At 38.2% G+C, this 17201-nt stretch overlaps 1 protein-coding gene across 1 annotated transcript; it reads left to right on the top strand.

The window, feature by feature from the left end:
- Positions 1–11234: 11234 nt before the first annotated feature.
- On the top strand, positions 11235–11660 carry h2bk1 (H2B.K variant histone 1; the record flags this gene model as incomplete). The annotated part of the gene is made up of 2 exons (XM_083889352.1): positions 11235–11348; positions 11424–11660. The coding sequence occupies 2 exons, from the start codon at positions 11235–11237 to the stop codon at positions 11658–11660; spliced, it is 351 nt and encodes a 116-aa protein (XP_083745478.1).
- Positions 11661–17201: the final 5541 nt, after the last annotated feature.

The raw sequence follows: 17201 nt of genomic DNA, 5'->3' as shown, positions 1-17201 counted from the left end.
ACACACACAAGAGGAAACCATTTACTGTTAAGTGGAATTCATTCATAATGTATAGTCAATGAAGAGTTATTTGACTTGATAGATGAATAGATGGGGAGCAGAATAACACTTTGATGTATAATTTAGGACACGATGAACATATGTAAGATTAAAATTAACAATGGCGTAGCATAAGACACCACAGTGACCACATCCTCACAACAAAGTAATAGTCAATTAGAAACCTGTTTGAACTACTGCACGTTAAAGAGGCATTGGCATGATTAGCCAAAACAAAGGCTTGTATGCATAGTTAAATCACCCATTAGACATCAGAGCTTCATCGATACAACACCAAAATAATTTATTTCCTCTTGGCAGTCAATCTGTTAAGATCACTAACCAAGTTACTGGTAAAAAATAACATTCGGGCAGCATTTACTTTCAGGACCTGATCCACGACCACGTGGTTTACGCACTACCTGTTCTTAGCAAAAATGTAATGCAGCAACACCAACATTTTTTTTTTTAACATAGGTCTGTATTTGAGTACCAGTTGCATTTAAACCAAGCTTGTGCTTCCAATATATTCCACAAACATTAAATCAAGCACTATCATTTGAACATAAGGAGACAGACTGTCCACTCCAGCAGGAAATAAAACGGGAGACATACTGTGCAGAATTACAGCAGGGTAAAATAAGAATGAACACTTACTGTGGAGAAATTGACTGGGTAGCATTCCTCTCCTCGGAAGGTGCACTGCAGTAGCATCTCACTGATGTCATGACCTGTGCGGTTATAGAAATCAGTCATGTTGAACAGTTTTGGTTTGAAGTTCTGAAAGTTTGCTTTATCCTTTAGGGCAGCCAGAACCTCAGGCTCAGCCAAGTGTGGATTGGCTATTTGGTAGTTACTGTTGAGGAGGGCCAGGAGCTCTCCCACATGATAGAGGTCATTTCTGGTAATTTTGGAGAAGCGGAACTCATTAAGGTTACAGAAGGTAATTGCTGGAAAGGTGAGGTTTGCCGCTGCCACCTCGTCCAGCTTGGTGACATGAGGATACTCCAGGTAATAGGACACTCGATCCAAGCAGACAATCATCAATAGGCATAGAGAACCCAGGAACGAAAGAGTCCAAAGGAACCGGCGGAATGTCATATGCCCATAGGCAAATATGTGACTCATGCCATGTAGGGTTGATATGTTTGCAAAAGCTTGCAGGTTGGAAGGCCTGACGCTTTCAATGCTTTCTTCTGAGCTTCCCTTCATGGCTGTGAAGTGATGCTCAACACCGTCTCTCCAAGAACTTCAGGTTCGTGACTTTGCTTAGCAACAGCAAAAGCAGGATCCAACTGGCAGTGCTAGTTTAGCACACTGCTTCTTTATTCCTTCAAGTCGTGGTAAAGGTCTCAGTGAATAGCTACCTTAAAATGGTTGTCAGTCTTTGTGATACTTTTCTTTTCATCACAGTTCACCTTCCAGTGGTTGTCAGCTGGTCCTGTAGTCCCAGGTCCCCCCCCCCCCTTGTCTTTCAGGCTGCTTTTTTATCTCCAAAGCTGTCTCTCTCACTCTTTGCACAGCTATCCTTTGTAGTGGCACCAAACACAATGACAGCTCCAGAAACCCCCACTTCTACCAAAATGCAATGCTTCCTGATTCCTGAGTGGTGTGGAAAGGGACAAGAATACAAGGGACAAGAAAGGAGGGACGAACAGAGAAAACAGCAGACGTAAGGAAAGAGGCGAGAGATGAGGCGGAGACTGCAATGAAAAGGGCTAGCGTTTGGAGTGAGGTGCTAAGCCTGAGCAGTCAATGGGACCCTTCCTCCGCCAATCGGAGAGAATGCCTCTACATCGCTGTGATAATGGTATGCAATGGTTTTGTGAATGGAAGTAATAAAGAGAGAAATGGCTCACTAGTCCCTTGCTGTCTTTTGTCTCGTGTCTCTTTTGCTGTCCTCTTTTCTTCCAGAAACGAAAATAAGAGGGTCAGAGACCTCCGACCAACCTACCACTGAGCTTGACAACCGGCGTTCACAGCTTCCACGGGTCCCACTTCCTTATTTGCACAGATCCTCAGTTAACAGGGAAGACCACCTCTTGATGCTTTATGGCCACCCCCCACCAGCATAACCAGTAAAGCTGCTTCAAGACCTCCAGATTTAGTCCTGTTAACATACAGATTTATAATCTGCCGTGTGGAGCCTTTCACTCTCTTTTTCGCTTCCTCTCTCTCTGCCACCACTCCCCCATTTCTTGCTCTCGCGCTCACTCCTTCTCTCTCTCTCTCTCTCTCTCTCTCGCTCCCTCTCTCGCTCTCGCCTCTTTAGTAGTCAGGATCCATCCCACTGCTGAATGGTTGCTTTGCTTGTGTGTCTGTGCTCACAGCTGAAGTCTCTCAATCTGGACACCACCTTCACTGTGTTATTATTCTCCAGTCTGCTCCTACAGCCACTGTCGCCTTGTTTGCTCACACACAAAAATGCCACAGGTTGCATGTTTATTGCACTTACAGAATAGAGGTCCAAAAATAACCTTGCAATGCAATAAAACAATTACAAATATATAACCAAATCAGGAGAGGATTACTTAACCATGTCTGATGGATACATCTGAATTTAATTTTAAAAATGTGTATTTATTTTATTCATATTTTTTATGTTTCTTGTGACTGCATAGGTTTATATTAGGGATGCACCGATTAATCGGCCAGTGAGGGGAATCGGCCGATTTTCACGTGATCGGCCGAAATTGGTGACCGGCCGATCAGTCAGAATATTCCGATTTTATTAAGCCGATCAAAATGCACCCGCATCGCGCAGCATCAGCAACACACGTGCACACGACTACATGCACATGTAGTAGAGTGTAGGTCTGGGCGGTATACCGGTTCACACCTAATACTGTTTTTTTTCCGTTATGATATGAATTTTTAATATACGGCCATACCGGTGTATTTGATTACACAACAACAGCTGTCTGCTTTGCGAGTGGGCACGTGCATGTAAACGTTTCATTAATGTTTATATATTTGTTTCAATCACTGAACGAAGCCTGTCATATTTGGAACAAGAGTCAGGATCTTAAATCACTTGCACAAAACTTTTGATCAGCACTCAGCATTTGTTTGTTTGTCATTTAAACCTGTGTGCACAGAGAGCGTGAGGCATTGTTGGCACGGGGCGGGAGAGAGAGAGAGACAGAGAGAGCGAGAGAGAGAGAGTGAGCTCTGAGCTCTTGGTCATTAGTTCATTTGTGTGTAGGTAATATGTTGTGAAATATGTTTAAACTTAAATAAACTACACATACAGGTAGTGATTCGTTTTTTTGTATTTTTAGTTGGAAATTGGATGTGAACTGATTGTATTTCTATGTTAAAATGTTATATTAAAGAAAATATGCAAAAATATATATATTTCAGTATGCTGTAAAGTGGTTTAAAAAATTTAAATCGGAATCGGCTAAAATCGGTATCGGCAGGTCAAACTTCTTTAAAAATCGGCCCCAAAAATGGCAATCGGGGCATCCCTAGTTTATATACTATTTTCTGTAGTATTTTTAGAAAGGAACATACTTGTGTTTCACAGATTGGATACAGCAGTCCTAAGTTATGCTTCACTACACGTGACTACATATGAGTCTCAGGCTTGACCAGTAATGCAGTTGGTGATTTTATTAGGGTTAAAAGTTCACCACACCATTTTGAGAAACCTATTCATTTCTCCTAGGACCAAACAAGATTATCACTCATTGGCTACCCAGCAATGTCTTATTATCATGACAATAGAAGAAGCGGTTTGACCACAGTCCTTGAGGAATAAATCAATATTCAGTCGTAGTAACCAAGCAGAGACTATTACCCACAACACTATAGAGGCTGGCAATTGATGAAACTATGAAAACCTTTTCATCCAAAAACATCTGAGAAATGTCAACCATACAATGTCAGCATTGTCACAGTCAAGACGCTATCTGAAAATAATTCACTGGAGGAAACACAATAGTGATAGACTAATGTATTTTTAAATTTACCATCACACTCTTTACCTTACAGTGAATATGGTAAGAGTTCGAGCAGCTGTGCCAGAGCAATATCTGACATATTTCAATTTCAAAAAGACTTTTGAGACTCCAAAATGAGCAGCCCGAGTAAAAACAAGTCATTAAATGTCATTCTCATGACTTATAAAATCATGACACTTCAAATATATCCAATAGAGTGTCCCTCACTTGATAAGATGTTTGCATTAGAAGAGACTGATGTATGGCTCAAGGCTGGTTACAGTCCTGTTATACATTAAAATGTATACAACTGAGCAGCTCTATTTGTATCACGACTGATAATGTATAATGTGCTAAAACCCTCTTCACCATGATGGATAGTTGTGTCCATTTAACATGTGAGAGTTTCTCTGGGCTTCGAGGTCTTCACTAACAAACTGCGTCACATATGTCGCTGCGATTAACTGTTGAAAATAATAAATGCAGTGTCACATAAGTCAATGTTGTTGAGAAAAGCACATGCAGAATACCTTAATGAGCATTATGTAGCACTTAAGCAAGCCAGCAGCAGCAATCATGTTTCTTCTCCAGAGACTGGATGGGTTTGTCGAGTGTGGTGGATGTGCAGAGGCCCGAGTCTTTCCATGATATTAACCTTTGCATAAGAATTAAGGTCAATTGTTTAAATGAGTAAAACAGGAAACAATGAGGTGAAATCCTGTGACTATACACATGATTTCAAAGTAATTGAACAATGATAAATGGGCCCTTTACACAGCAACCACTTTGACATGTCACAACAGGAAAATCACTGGTGTAAATGATCAAATGATGGCTGAGCCCTATTTAGCTCTCTCAGATTCAGTGAGCAAGCTGGTTCACTGTCACTGCTAAAATATGTCAAAATGGCTGCTGTGCAAATGGCCTATAGTTGAATTGTCCACAGTGATACAAGCTTATTTAAAATCTCAATAAATAATCGTGATTTTTGTCGCCATGATATTATTATACAAGTCTGCATTTACACAGTGCAAATACTCTTAATGTAGCTTCTATTTGAATTCTCTTCAAATATGGGGAAACCTTGTCCCATGTAAAGATTAGAAAGCTGAAATTCCAAATTCATATTTGCTGGAGGGCCTGTTGTTGCAGATTGCAGGATTAAGGTTGTAGACTTTACAATAGTAATTTGCTTTCAAGTGGATGGTAGGATGCACATCATAATGCAGTGAACATTAATAAGGAATGGTATTACTTGTGGCACTGCTTGGCACTATACTATTTCTGGGGCCTTGGAATTCATTTGTTTGACTATAAACTAATCACATGAAGAGAAAAAAAATCCAAATTGAAAACACACCTGACTTATTGATTAATCTTGTTCATCTTATTTTCCACAGTGACTCAGAGTGGCCACCCACTCTGGGTCTACATACATTTATGCAAGCAGGTTATGATAACTAGGGGTCAGCTTTATTCAAGGCAGTTACTAGGATTTGATGACCCTAATGCAACCATGACATAATGCTTGTTAAATTACAATTATTAATTCAAGTTCTTATTGCTGTACACTGTTTGTGGAAGACCCTAACAAATTAGTTTATTAATCCCTTGAACTATTGTTGGGACACTGTACACGTAAATGAAATATTGACCACATGCGATAAATGGCTACACTCAGTGTCATAAAGATATCCAACAAATGAAGACTGCCTCATATATCTGCTGTAAACAAAGTGTTGGCAGACACTTTGGGAAAATGTTTTGAATAAAGGTTTAGCCTGATTTGACAAGTTATCTGAACAACAATGATAAACTTTGGATTATACACTCAAGGATATTACACATATCACTGCTGAATCAAGTACTTAGGTTGCCAAATTATGCACAACTGGCAAGCAGTACACATGACAGATTGCTCCTGAACATGACAGTAAAGCATTTGACATTTAAGAGCATATAAGTCATGAAATTAAAAGAGCAGCAGACACTGCACTGAACAGAACCAATATGATTGAACAAGAACTACTGAAGGTAAAAAAAAAAAAAAAAAAAAATCAGACTGCACTGGATACGTAACAGCATTTCTCTCTCTTCCACTGCAGAGGGGTGCGATTTCTTTTTTTAATATTCTCTCATGTTTGGATTATTAGGAAATCCAGAAGTTAAGACTATCATCTTTTAGCCATAGTATGTAAACCAGACTGCATGGGGGCTGAGCAACAGTTGCTGCAGTGCTAAGAGATTGGCTTAGATGCTGCAGACTTACAGGAGAAATATGAAAAACACTACAGCACTCTGTACAACTACACAAGTCAACAACCAACATAGATACAGCAATTTTAGAGTTAAGACCTCAACAGCTCTGTCAGTTCTTTCACAACATACATATAATGCTAGAGATCAGCCTGGCTCTGGTCGCTTGTCTGTCCAATACCAGAGAAGGTGCAAATTTAACACATTTTGTCCAAACCTGACCTCAGCCTCATGCAGTTTGTTACCCTGTCCCTAACATGTAATTGTTAGACTAATTAGTGCTAATTTTCCCTGTTTATGGACTCGTGCAGAGTAAATGAGGATAAACATATTTGACATATTTTAAATAATTACATATCGTGCTTCTCACCTACTCAGGTTCTCGCTCTCTTAAAACTGGAGTGGAACCCTAATTAATGTTACTGTGTTTGCCAAACTACTTCATGTCGACAAATATCTGCTGTGAAAAAGGTTTATTATGCTAGATTATTAAAGAAATGCTTGAGCATTACATACACTTAGATTAACTAATTGAAAGGTTGCCAATATATGAGACCAACTTTCAAATCATACTGTTCCAAAAGCCAAAGCTCATAGAATTCAAAAGATATAAAAAAGAGTACTGTATATAAACCAAACTGTATGTAATTAAATGTTTAGTATACATTTTCTTTTTCTTTTTCTTTTCCATTTTCTCTCCTTCAAACCAAACCTATAAATGCCGCCCACCCTAAATCTGGTTCAGCTAAAAGTTTTTGATGTTAAAAATGGAATTCTTCATTACCACTTTCTCCACGTCCTTCCTCAGTGTGGAACTAAATGCTTGGTTTTGTGCTATAATATTGTTAGGTCTCTGTAAAGTGCCTTGAGATGTTGCATGCAAAAAATGGTGCAGAAAAAAAAGGAAAGGAAAAAAAAAAAAACTCCCTCAGCCTCTAAGCAATTTGTTTTCCTATACAATGTCCTGTTGCTCACACAAACACATTTAACAGGACCTGTAATAAAAACAGTTTGAATTAATACATATCAGAATGACTGAATCAAGATATGTATTTAAAAAATATATATATATATATATATATATATATTTTGACATTGTTGCTTTTATGCATATATGTTACAGTGTTTGCAAGCCTGTGAGACATCTACAGAGTAATCACTGCAGGTATCAGGCAAGGCTTTGCTCTATTAAGCCACAAATCCTTCAGGGAAAAAACACACACACCACAACAGAACACACACACCTCATAGCCTTAAGCAATATGTCGATATGAGAGGTTGCGATAAACAGAAGGGCCAACATTTTTCTTTTTCTGTGGCTGTCAGACAGACATCGAAGTAGCAGATGTGCACACACTCACCTGTTCCCATTTTCTCTTCACAAATGAAAGAACCAAACAGCAAAAATCTCCCAGACAACAGAGAAGGCGGCCTTCAAAATACACTCACCCAATGGCTGCTATTCACCGTGCGACAGTTGCTGCAAATGACCTTGTTTAAATGTTGTCCACGATAAGGACTTATTTATTTGTAGTATATCTGCTGTACGCCTGTGGAGAACAAAATTGAGAGCGGAAGAGATAGTCAAGGACGGTGGACATTTTACAAGGATATTTGCACCAATTATGCTCCGTCTAAATTTATATTGCACATTTCTAGTCTTGTTGACCACTCAAAGCTGCTTTACACTACAGTTTTACCATTCATACTTGTCTTTCACACCCATTCACATGCTGCTGTCAGAGAAATTGTGGGGTTAAGTGTCTTACCCAGGGAGCCATCAGCACGTAGACTGGAGGAGCCAGGAATCAAACCCTTGACCTTCCAGTTGAAAGACAAATCGCCCTACCACTAACTAACAACACCCACTCAAAAGGTACAAATAAACCCATTTCTTTCATAAACTAAAGATGAGTGAACCTTGAAAACTAGTCATAATGATATTTCATCACTGTGCGCAAAATAATGTTATATTGCTCAAGCTTGTATGAAAATACTGTGTGTACCAACATGACATGTCTCTTCATACCTTGTTTGATAAAAAATAAACTCATTTTTGAAGCTTCTAAGAGATTCAACTCCAGCACCACTTTCATATTGAAAATGTTACTACGCTCAGGTTTTATCACTGCTGTCAATCTACTTTACACTACATATCCTAAATAACCTATGGGGAGTGATATGGCACCAGCTTTCTCTCGTTTTTTGCTCACCTGTCCACTGGATGGATGCATCTCAAAAATTCAGTAGAGCCTCACTGACGTGTTTGTAGAGTCCAAGTGAAAAAAAACAAAAAAACACAAAGACTGTGTTAAAGTGAGATTGATGATACAATACAATACAATACACATAAATACACTTTTAGCATCAAACAGGCTATAAATTATTCAATAATTTTATTTGGGCCCCAATGGGGCAACTGGTTATGCAAGAGTAAAATGCACAAGCTACATTTAGCACATGAAAAACACAGGGCACGTAGAGTCACAACAACACTGTTGCTACTAAGAGACTACAACAACCGTACACTGTTTTTTATTAGATAACATAGTTCGGTAATACGTGCCTGGAGCAAAAACATGTTTATCTCAATAATCAGCAGAAAATTTTTTTGGCAGGATGTTCTATAAATACAAGTTTCCACAGAAAACACAGGCTTAGATAGAGCACAGGATGGACTACTAAACCAAAATAACAAAATCAGACAACATAAGAACACTAACTAAAAATAAAATACATTTTGTGAATCATACCAAGAGGGCAGAGCGACCGAAAACTATTTTAAAGCTAACATTTACCACCCCTGATTAACACGACTTGATGAAAAAGTATGTAATGTATATAGTTGGCGAATTCTTCTCAGTGAAGAGAGATTATATTTTAAATATTATTATTACTAAGCTTTAATACATCCTGGCCTGTGCAAAGAGACGCATACAGTTTAGGGACAAACTATTTAATACAATTAAATATGTGCCCAACAAATTAATGAAAATTATATGATCCATCATGTAAAAGGTAAAGCCTGGAGACTAGTCCCAAACATCTATATTATAATGTATATTTCAGTACATTAAATTAATCTGTGGCTTTTGTGTCTGAAAAATTATAAGCAACAGCCCATTTTAATTCCGCCTTATACTCCATATTATAAATTTTTAATGACTGTAAACAAATTATCATTTGGAAAGGATTGCATACATCTCTCATCAACATGACCACAAATCGGCTCCTAGATATTAGACAATTATTTTCTGAACTACCTGCGATATGGAACTGACCATTGGAATACATAAGCCTTTAAAAGCGGTACCAGTCTGCCACCAAGTGGACATCTTTAATATGTACAGTGGTGTAAACTGTTAAAATAACCTCCATCCATAACATGACAACCCTGATATATTATTGGTATAAACAATAAAGATAATTAAAGCTGGATTCCATTTAGCTGCTTCAGTTTCAGGGCTCGGGTATAGTGCATGCTGCCTCACCCATCATTAACACAAGATAATACAATAAGAAGTAGAGAAACAACAAAAATTATATAGACAATGACATACTCCTATGAGTACATACTTAATTTGAAATTAAGATATAAAATCTGCTGCACACAGTCAATGTTTTCATAGTTTTTCAGTAACAAGAAGTAAAGTTATAAATTAGAATTCTACATCCTAACTGAAAGCACAAAAAAATGAGGGTTTAACTTTCAATACTAGAAAATAGACTAGAAAACTAGAAATAGACTTTCAATTTATTTATGCATATGAAACTTGGGTAGCAATATAATGAGATTAGGGGCTATTTCCACTCAACACACACAAAATCAACACATAGCCCCCAAATAGTAGAACGTAGGTCACATCAATGTCCTTTCTCAATCTCACCAAAAATGACTTATGGTATAACAAGATTCCATGTGTTGTGCCAACACATATCCTGAACTATGTAATCACACATTTCTGTAATGTATCAACTGGCTCAACAGAAGGCGAAAAGATAAACCACTAAATTGGTTTATTGGTGGTGCAGATCCATACCAGTTGGCTCCCTCGTCTTGGACGAATGACAACCCGGAGTCTTCTTCAACCTAACCTTAACTGTATGATATCACGAATACCCAAGGTGTAACGTTAGCCAAGAGTTTTTCATTTCAAATACCTACATGCATTGATATGCATTAGTCCACAGACCACAGTCTAAATGTTCTATACACTGTACGCTATAATGAATTATATTATCAACATCATCACAGTAGAAAATTAGATAAACCCTTTGTCAACCACGGGGATCAGCGCATGGTTATTTGTAACTCCTTGCTACTTCGCACTTAATCATTCGAACTGCCCCTTAAAGTACATAATTATATCTACTATTATGGTGCTAAAAGGTTTAAGAGCCGCTGCTATCATTTACCTGACAAGAAATAGCCGAACAAATTTGGATGTTGTCCAGATTTTTGAGATCCTGGTCTAGCTTCATTAACCACAAGCACCTCCTTTCCTCTGATAACTTTTGACATTGTTCTCCCTAATTTGTTATACCTTTTGGTAGTCTATAAAACTCCAAATGTTATTCAAAATGACCGATTGGTGCAGCCCAAAACACGGCAGTAATTCATCATTTCCTTTTGTTTGACTTTCGGGATCTACTGCTTTGTTTACCTGCGGAGTACCTCCAAAATGGCGACCGACTTCCGGTTTGATGACGCGCCGTGAAAACCCTGCCACGCTGTCGCTAGAACTTAACAGAAACTATTCCTCGACATTGAAGTTACTGTCTGCTGCTGAAAACACGCTAACACGCTAAATAACGTTATCAACCGCCTGAATTAGAACGTTGAACAGTCAATGGGAGAATAAGCAGAGTCTCAGCTCCAAACGCACAACAGGTGAACTCAATCACTCACCAATTAGCGCCGCTCGATAAACAGCCGCGCCCAGAACCAGGAAGTTGAGAAAATTAATTCTCATAAAACCTTACTGCGTTTCCAACATGAGTAATGACCTTTCCAAGAAGAGGGGGAAGAGTTCGGGTGAGAAAAAGGCGAAAAGAAAAGTCAAACGAAGAGAGACTTACGCCATGTACATCTATAAAGTTCTGAAACAGGTGAGTGGAGGAAGCTCACACCGCCGACTTGAGCCACTGATGTGTCCCTGAACTTGTCCTCGTCTGTCTCCACAGGTGCATCCGGACACGGGGATTTCAAGCAGAGCCATGAGCATCATGAACTCCTTCGTCAATGACCTGTTTGAGAGGATTGCCACGGAGGCTTCCCGCCTGGCTCAGTATAACAAACGCTCCACCATCACCAGCAGGGAGGTGCAGACTGCAGTGAGGCTGCTGCTGCCGGGAGAGCTGGCCAAACACGCCGTGTCTGAGGGCACCAAGGCGGTCACCAAGTACACCAGCTCCAAGTGAAGCCTTCATCACCACTGGACAGGTGCTTCCAACCTGTGCCTCGGTGACTTTGTGATTTCAATAAACGCACAAAAGCTTCCTTTTCTCTCTCTTTTTAATTTTTAATTTTTTTTAAACTACATTTACCGGAGGGGGTTTCTAAACATACCACTATTGGCCACTAGATGGAGTAATTGCACACGACATACATTCTCACATACAGGGGCAACACACTTGATATTGCACAACATATTCATACAGAGGAAATAAAAGCTAAAAATATCCCCATGTGCAATCGGATACAAGTGGTACTAATAGTCAAATCAGTTTTTACAGTATTAACCATGGATAAATCCACTTACTTAATCATAGATTTTTATTTTATTTTATTTATTTCCATTATTTTATTTGCCATTCATACACAGTTGCTGTACAAGCGCATACAATTTTTTTGTGTAATCTTCTCTAGTCAGTAGAAAGGTCAGAGAACGATCAGAAACTAAATAATCCATAATGCAAAGAAGTGGTTTGATCTGTTTCTGTACAAATACAATTTCCTTGGGAACCTACAATAGTGCATCCAGATTTTGCACACACTTGTATTTGCTCAGTACTATTAATATCAAACCATAAGACTATTTTTACACTATGCTATTTGGGCTATTTGGAATATCTATTAAATTAAATTGAAGTAACGAATTTCTAATAAAGACCCCTTTCATTCTCTTAACTACATTATGCACAACAAATATTTAGTCTTATCATCCAGTGTCAAACTAAAATGTCAGTGCACCTGCACCTGCACACCAGGTCTGACAGGTGGGGTATTATAGACAGGTGGGTGTGATGTTGACTTGGTAACTGTTGATGACAAACAGGAGCTTATTCAGAGTTTTAGCATGTCATCTGCTGTATGTGATCCAACCATGAAATGAAATGAAATGTCACAGACCCAGTGATGAAAAAAGAACTCAAATTATAATGCCAGCATAACATAAATAGATAAATAAATAAAAGCTAAAACAATCATCCATTTAGCATTGTACTTAAGTAAGATTCACTATGGTGGCACATGTTCTTGTGACTGTATACTGTATATGTATGGGTCTTATTTTATTTTATTTTATTTTATTCATTACTGCTGCTGAAATGTTCAGAGAATATTTCACTTTTGTTTTGCTAAATCATATTTGACATGACTATATGGAACCACACAGATCTTTAAAGTAATACAAATGCCAAAAACATTGATATCTACTTTTAAAAAAATCTATATTTTAATGATAATTTCCCTCTAAAAGTAACAGAGAAGTGTAATGTTACAACAACAACAACAAAAATGCGCTGATAAATCACTACTATCAGAACTCAACAATATGTTGTTATTATTATTATTTTCCACCACTATAGAGGCTTCAGATTTAATGTGAGAGCATAAGAAAATCACAAAATGCTTCACAGTTTAAAAAAAAAAAAAAAAAAAAAAAAGAACTATATATATAACAATAATATTATCTGCTTGCATGAGTGATGTATTACCCCATACATATTACACCATACTTAGAAATGTGATTGTTTACTACTGGCCACAAGGAAAATAAAATGTGTTCTGTTTATTACATTACATTATTAATATTAGGTCCCGATGAACGGACCTGAATGAACACCTCCTCTGGCTCCTCCCTGCAACCCTCAACTATGAGTGGTACAAAATTAATGAATAATTTGTGATATGTGATATGTGATATAATATAAAACAGGAGTGTATCCCCTGACTTTACTAAATAAAACAGCCAAAACCCATCCACAGAAATTATTTTTGTCCTATATGAACAGCCAATTAAATTTATACACATGTTCACAGTTTTGGGTTTTTTATGCTTGTTGGAAAAGCAGTACCAAGCTGTGACTCACCCGTAATCATCTCTCATCTCAGCAATTGTGTTTAATATCCTTATAATTATATTTCAAAAGACCACAGAGGACATGTTTTTAAAGTAATCTTAATTTTTTTTTCTCTCTGATGCATTCATTCTTGACAAGATCCCTGATTTGGTTAGCTTTAAAGTTTGACATATTTATAAACTGTTAGGGGAAATAATGCCACCTTAAATCCTTGTTGTGCATTCTCATCAGGTGTTTTAAAAGACGCCACTGTCAACTGAATAGTACTTGATTACAGGATAATGACACCAGTATTTGCACGAGGCCAATCTGCATAAAATGAAGGCGCTGATCAGGCTCTCTCTCTAATTAGGATGCTGTTTACATCAGGCTTTACATTCAAATATTAGGCTACAAGCTAGCACATGTATGTAAAGCGTGATGTCGTAAAGCCTGCTGTTGTATCAACATCCTGCAAACAAAGCCAGGATCACTGTTATAATAATACGACTCCAGCCACTGACTGTTATTGTTGAAAAGCCCATTTTAGATGTTTTCCTGGTATTTTTTTGATAATGACATGAAATCTACAGATGTTATTATGAGGGGGATACGGTCTTTGATGGCAGTGACTTGATCTTGATTATCGTGGCCATTTATAGGTTTTGTATCTTGCACCCTTTCCTCATATCCCCTCTCACGCCCATGCCTATACTGGTAGTCATCACTGTCTGCTTTCGGCAGGCTGCTATGAACATATTATGGATGGATGCATTACTGAGTGATGCAGAACCCGCGCTGGCTTGCCTTGTTTTTGTGTGAGTGCATCATTAGAAAATGTTCCACTTGGCAGGGAAGCGCGTATTAACTGCAACCGCAATGAAATGAGGTTGTGATAGATGGTTAAAGTTATACAAGACTATTAGGCTGAAATATGAACCTCTCAATTGTCATGATGAAACAGGGGGCTATTTGCGTGGTGATCAGTGCATTGAGAGACAATTGGAATCTGCAAAGACCGATATACAATACATTATAGGTGGTGGGCTCGAAGCTGGAATAGTACAGGAAAAAGTAATCATGCTTCTACTGAATAGTTTGGAGCTACTGTTCAATTCTGCCTCTACAAATTCATTTAGTCTCTCCACCAAGCATCAAGCATTGTGATGAGACCTGATTTGCAAACAAGGTGCCACCCTAAGCCTGTGCCATATACGTATATAGATTGAAATAAAGCAGTGTCGGAAGGCACTTTAATGGCACTGATGACTTCGAGCAGACGCTGTGTGTCTACTTAAATGTGTCTGTATGGACCAAACAGTTGCTACGATATTAAGAACATTTGAATAACCAGTAGACAAATGCATAAATGCAGTCACCATCCTCTCTTTAGCAAATGTCACCAGCCAATTAAGCACGCTGATTATTTCTCATCATGTTTCCATGGTGACATCCTAGTTACTCTCTCACCAGAAGAAAAAAAACTTTTGACCCTATTTTTCTGTTTAACTCCCTGTGAGAGAGCTGAAGTGTGTAAATTGCATATTAATTGCTCTCTTTCTCTTTCCAGCACAGAACAACTCATATTCCAGGCATCCGTTTGCCTCCTTCTGATTGGTATGATATGAAATAACACACGAATCATTACAATAAGAAACACCTGATGAATAACTGAGTGCTCTGATGTCATGGCCGATGCTATCTCTGAACTTAGACTTTGTTTGGGCGCGCTGACTCTGTCTTAAACTAACAGCAGATCCAATTGCAAAGCCATTAGCATTTAATATTACTGTAATTACTGTGTACATTTCATTATGTTCTCAGTATATTAAATGACTGCTCAGTGTGGAGGGAGGGCTACAGTTTAATCTCTTTCTGTATTACAGTGTGCCACAGTACTCAAAACAGCATTAAGAGGCACATAATCAGAGGGAACTAATTGCCTATGATTGCAGAAATGAAGTGCCTCACTCTCATCAGGGCTGTTGCTGATGTCCGGCCTCTCGCTGCCTTTGGGAGAGGCATTCACTTGACCACAATGCAGAAAACCTTGGAGAAACAGCAACTGACCGATAATGTGAGGAAACCAAAAATCTAATATGTCCACAGGGAGCTGGCAGGGCAGGGGCTGTTACTGCTGCTGATGTTTTTCTTTTTTTGTTGTCATCAGAGTTGCCTCCGCTTCACAGAGGAAAGAGAAGGAAAAAAAAAGGAAACATGAATGCCCACCATTTGAGAAATGAATTTATCGAAGTCGCTGTCTTTTTCCCCATTAGTAAGTGTTTAGTTCAGCGTTTTAAATAATTGCGTTACCAGGAATGATATTTAAAATACATTTGGGAGTCAATGAGGCGGGAAAGTGCCTACATGTTCTGCTGATGACACCCGGGCCATTTGGAAGACATCAAAGTAGAGAGGAGGTAGCCCAGATGCATATTATAAACTCATTATGTATATCATTTAAAAGGATGTACTCCAGCCGCAAAAACAATATTCCTAGTCTCTCTCTGGTAATGTGTGTTTTCAAAGTTGAAACTCTTACTCGCCTTCAGTTTAATGTGGCATCTATTACCAAACTGTAACATAAAATAAATGACCTTGATTTCCATACCCGAACAGTCATTAAGGTATAGATGAGATGCAGTTATGCTTCTGTGTTTTCAAATGGGGGAAAAAAGGCAAAAACCTCTGCACAAATATCATGTCTTTCTCCAGCTGTGCTACAGACCTTGTTTCTGCAGAGATTGCATGTATCCTGATAGACTCAACACAGAATCACATCATGGACATATTTTGTTCTATTACTCTCATCTCCAATACAGCTAATTTTAGTCGATGGTGACATCAGAATTTGTTATTCAGTCTTCATAAATCTCAAAGATATTAACATAAAAAACAGTTATTTGTGTCAACAGAGAGTTGGACCTGTTTTTGCTACTGAGTAGAATTTCTACCAGCTTTAGCAAATGGCCCATCAGTCAAAAGATATGTTTGTCAGACGCCTAGGAAGAAGGCTGAAGAGGCTTAATTATACACTGTCCCTCCACCATCAGAACACGACACGTGGGGCAGAGTAACACAGCGGTTGCTAGTCATTTAGCCTAATGCTCTAATGCAGGGAGCCATGTGGATACATAAAAGCCATTAAGGCTCTTGAATAATAATAATAATACAAAAAAACGAGCAGAAAAACTGTTTTTTTTTAAAAACTCATAATCACAGAGACTCTATTTTTTAGTTGCTTTTCTTAAGAGCAAATGTCATGGCAAAATATGACAATAAAAGGTGTCACAGAAACACAGAATATTGCACATAACTTTTAAATATTAATAAAGGTCAAATACATTCAAACCACTGTCAAATGAGTTCACATGATGCTGATTAAGTCTATCAGCTACACACAACCCTCTCTGGGTTTTTCAGTATAATGGTGTTTAGATCTCATGTCGCTCATGATCTCATGATTTGTTTTATATCGAGACAGACAGAGGAAACTGCAATATTACACTATTAAATGAGATGTTGTATCTATGAAAAGTTTCAGAAGTAAATTGTACTCCCCCCCCCCCCAACTGAACAATGGCCGAACTGTAGATCAGTTAAAAAGACTTAAAAAATCCCCCAAAAAACATGTGTTAATCTCCAACATTTAGCAAGAACATTTCTAAAATGTCAATA

The sequence above is a fragment of the Microchirus variegatus genome, assembly GCF_963457635.1.
Source record: "Microchirus variegatus genome assembly, chromosome: 5".
NCBI classification, from domain to species: Eukaryota; Metazoa; Chordata; class Actinopteri; order Pleuronectiformes; family Soleidae; genus Microchirus; species Microchirus variegatus.
This window is presented reverse-complemented; position numbering and strand designations above follow the sequence as displayed.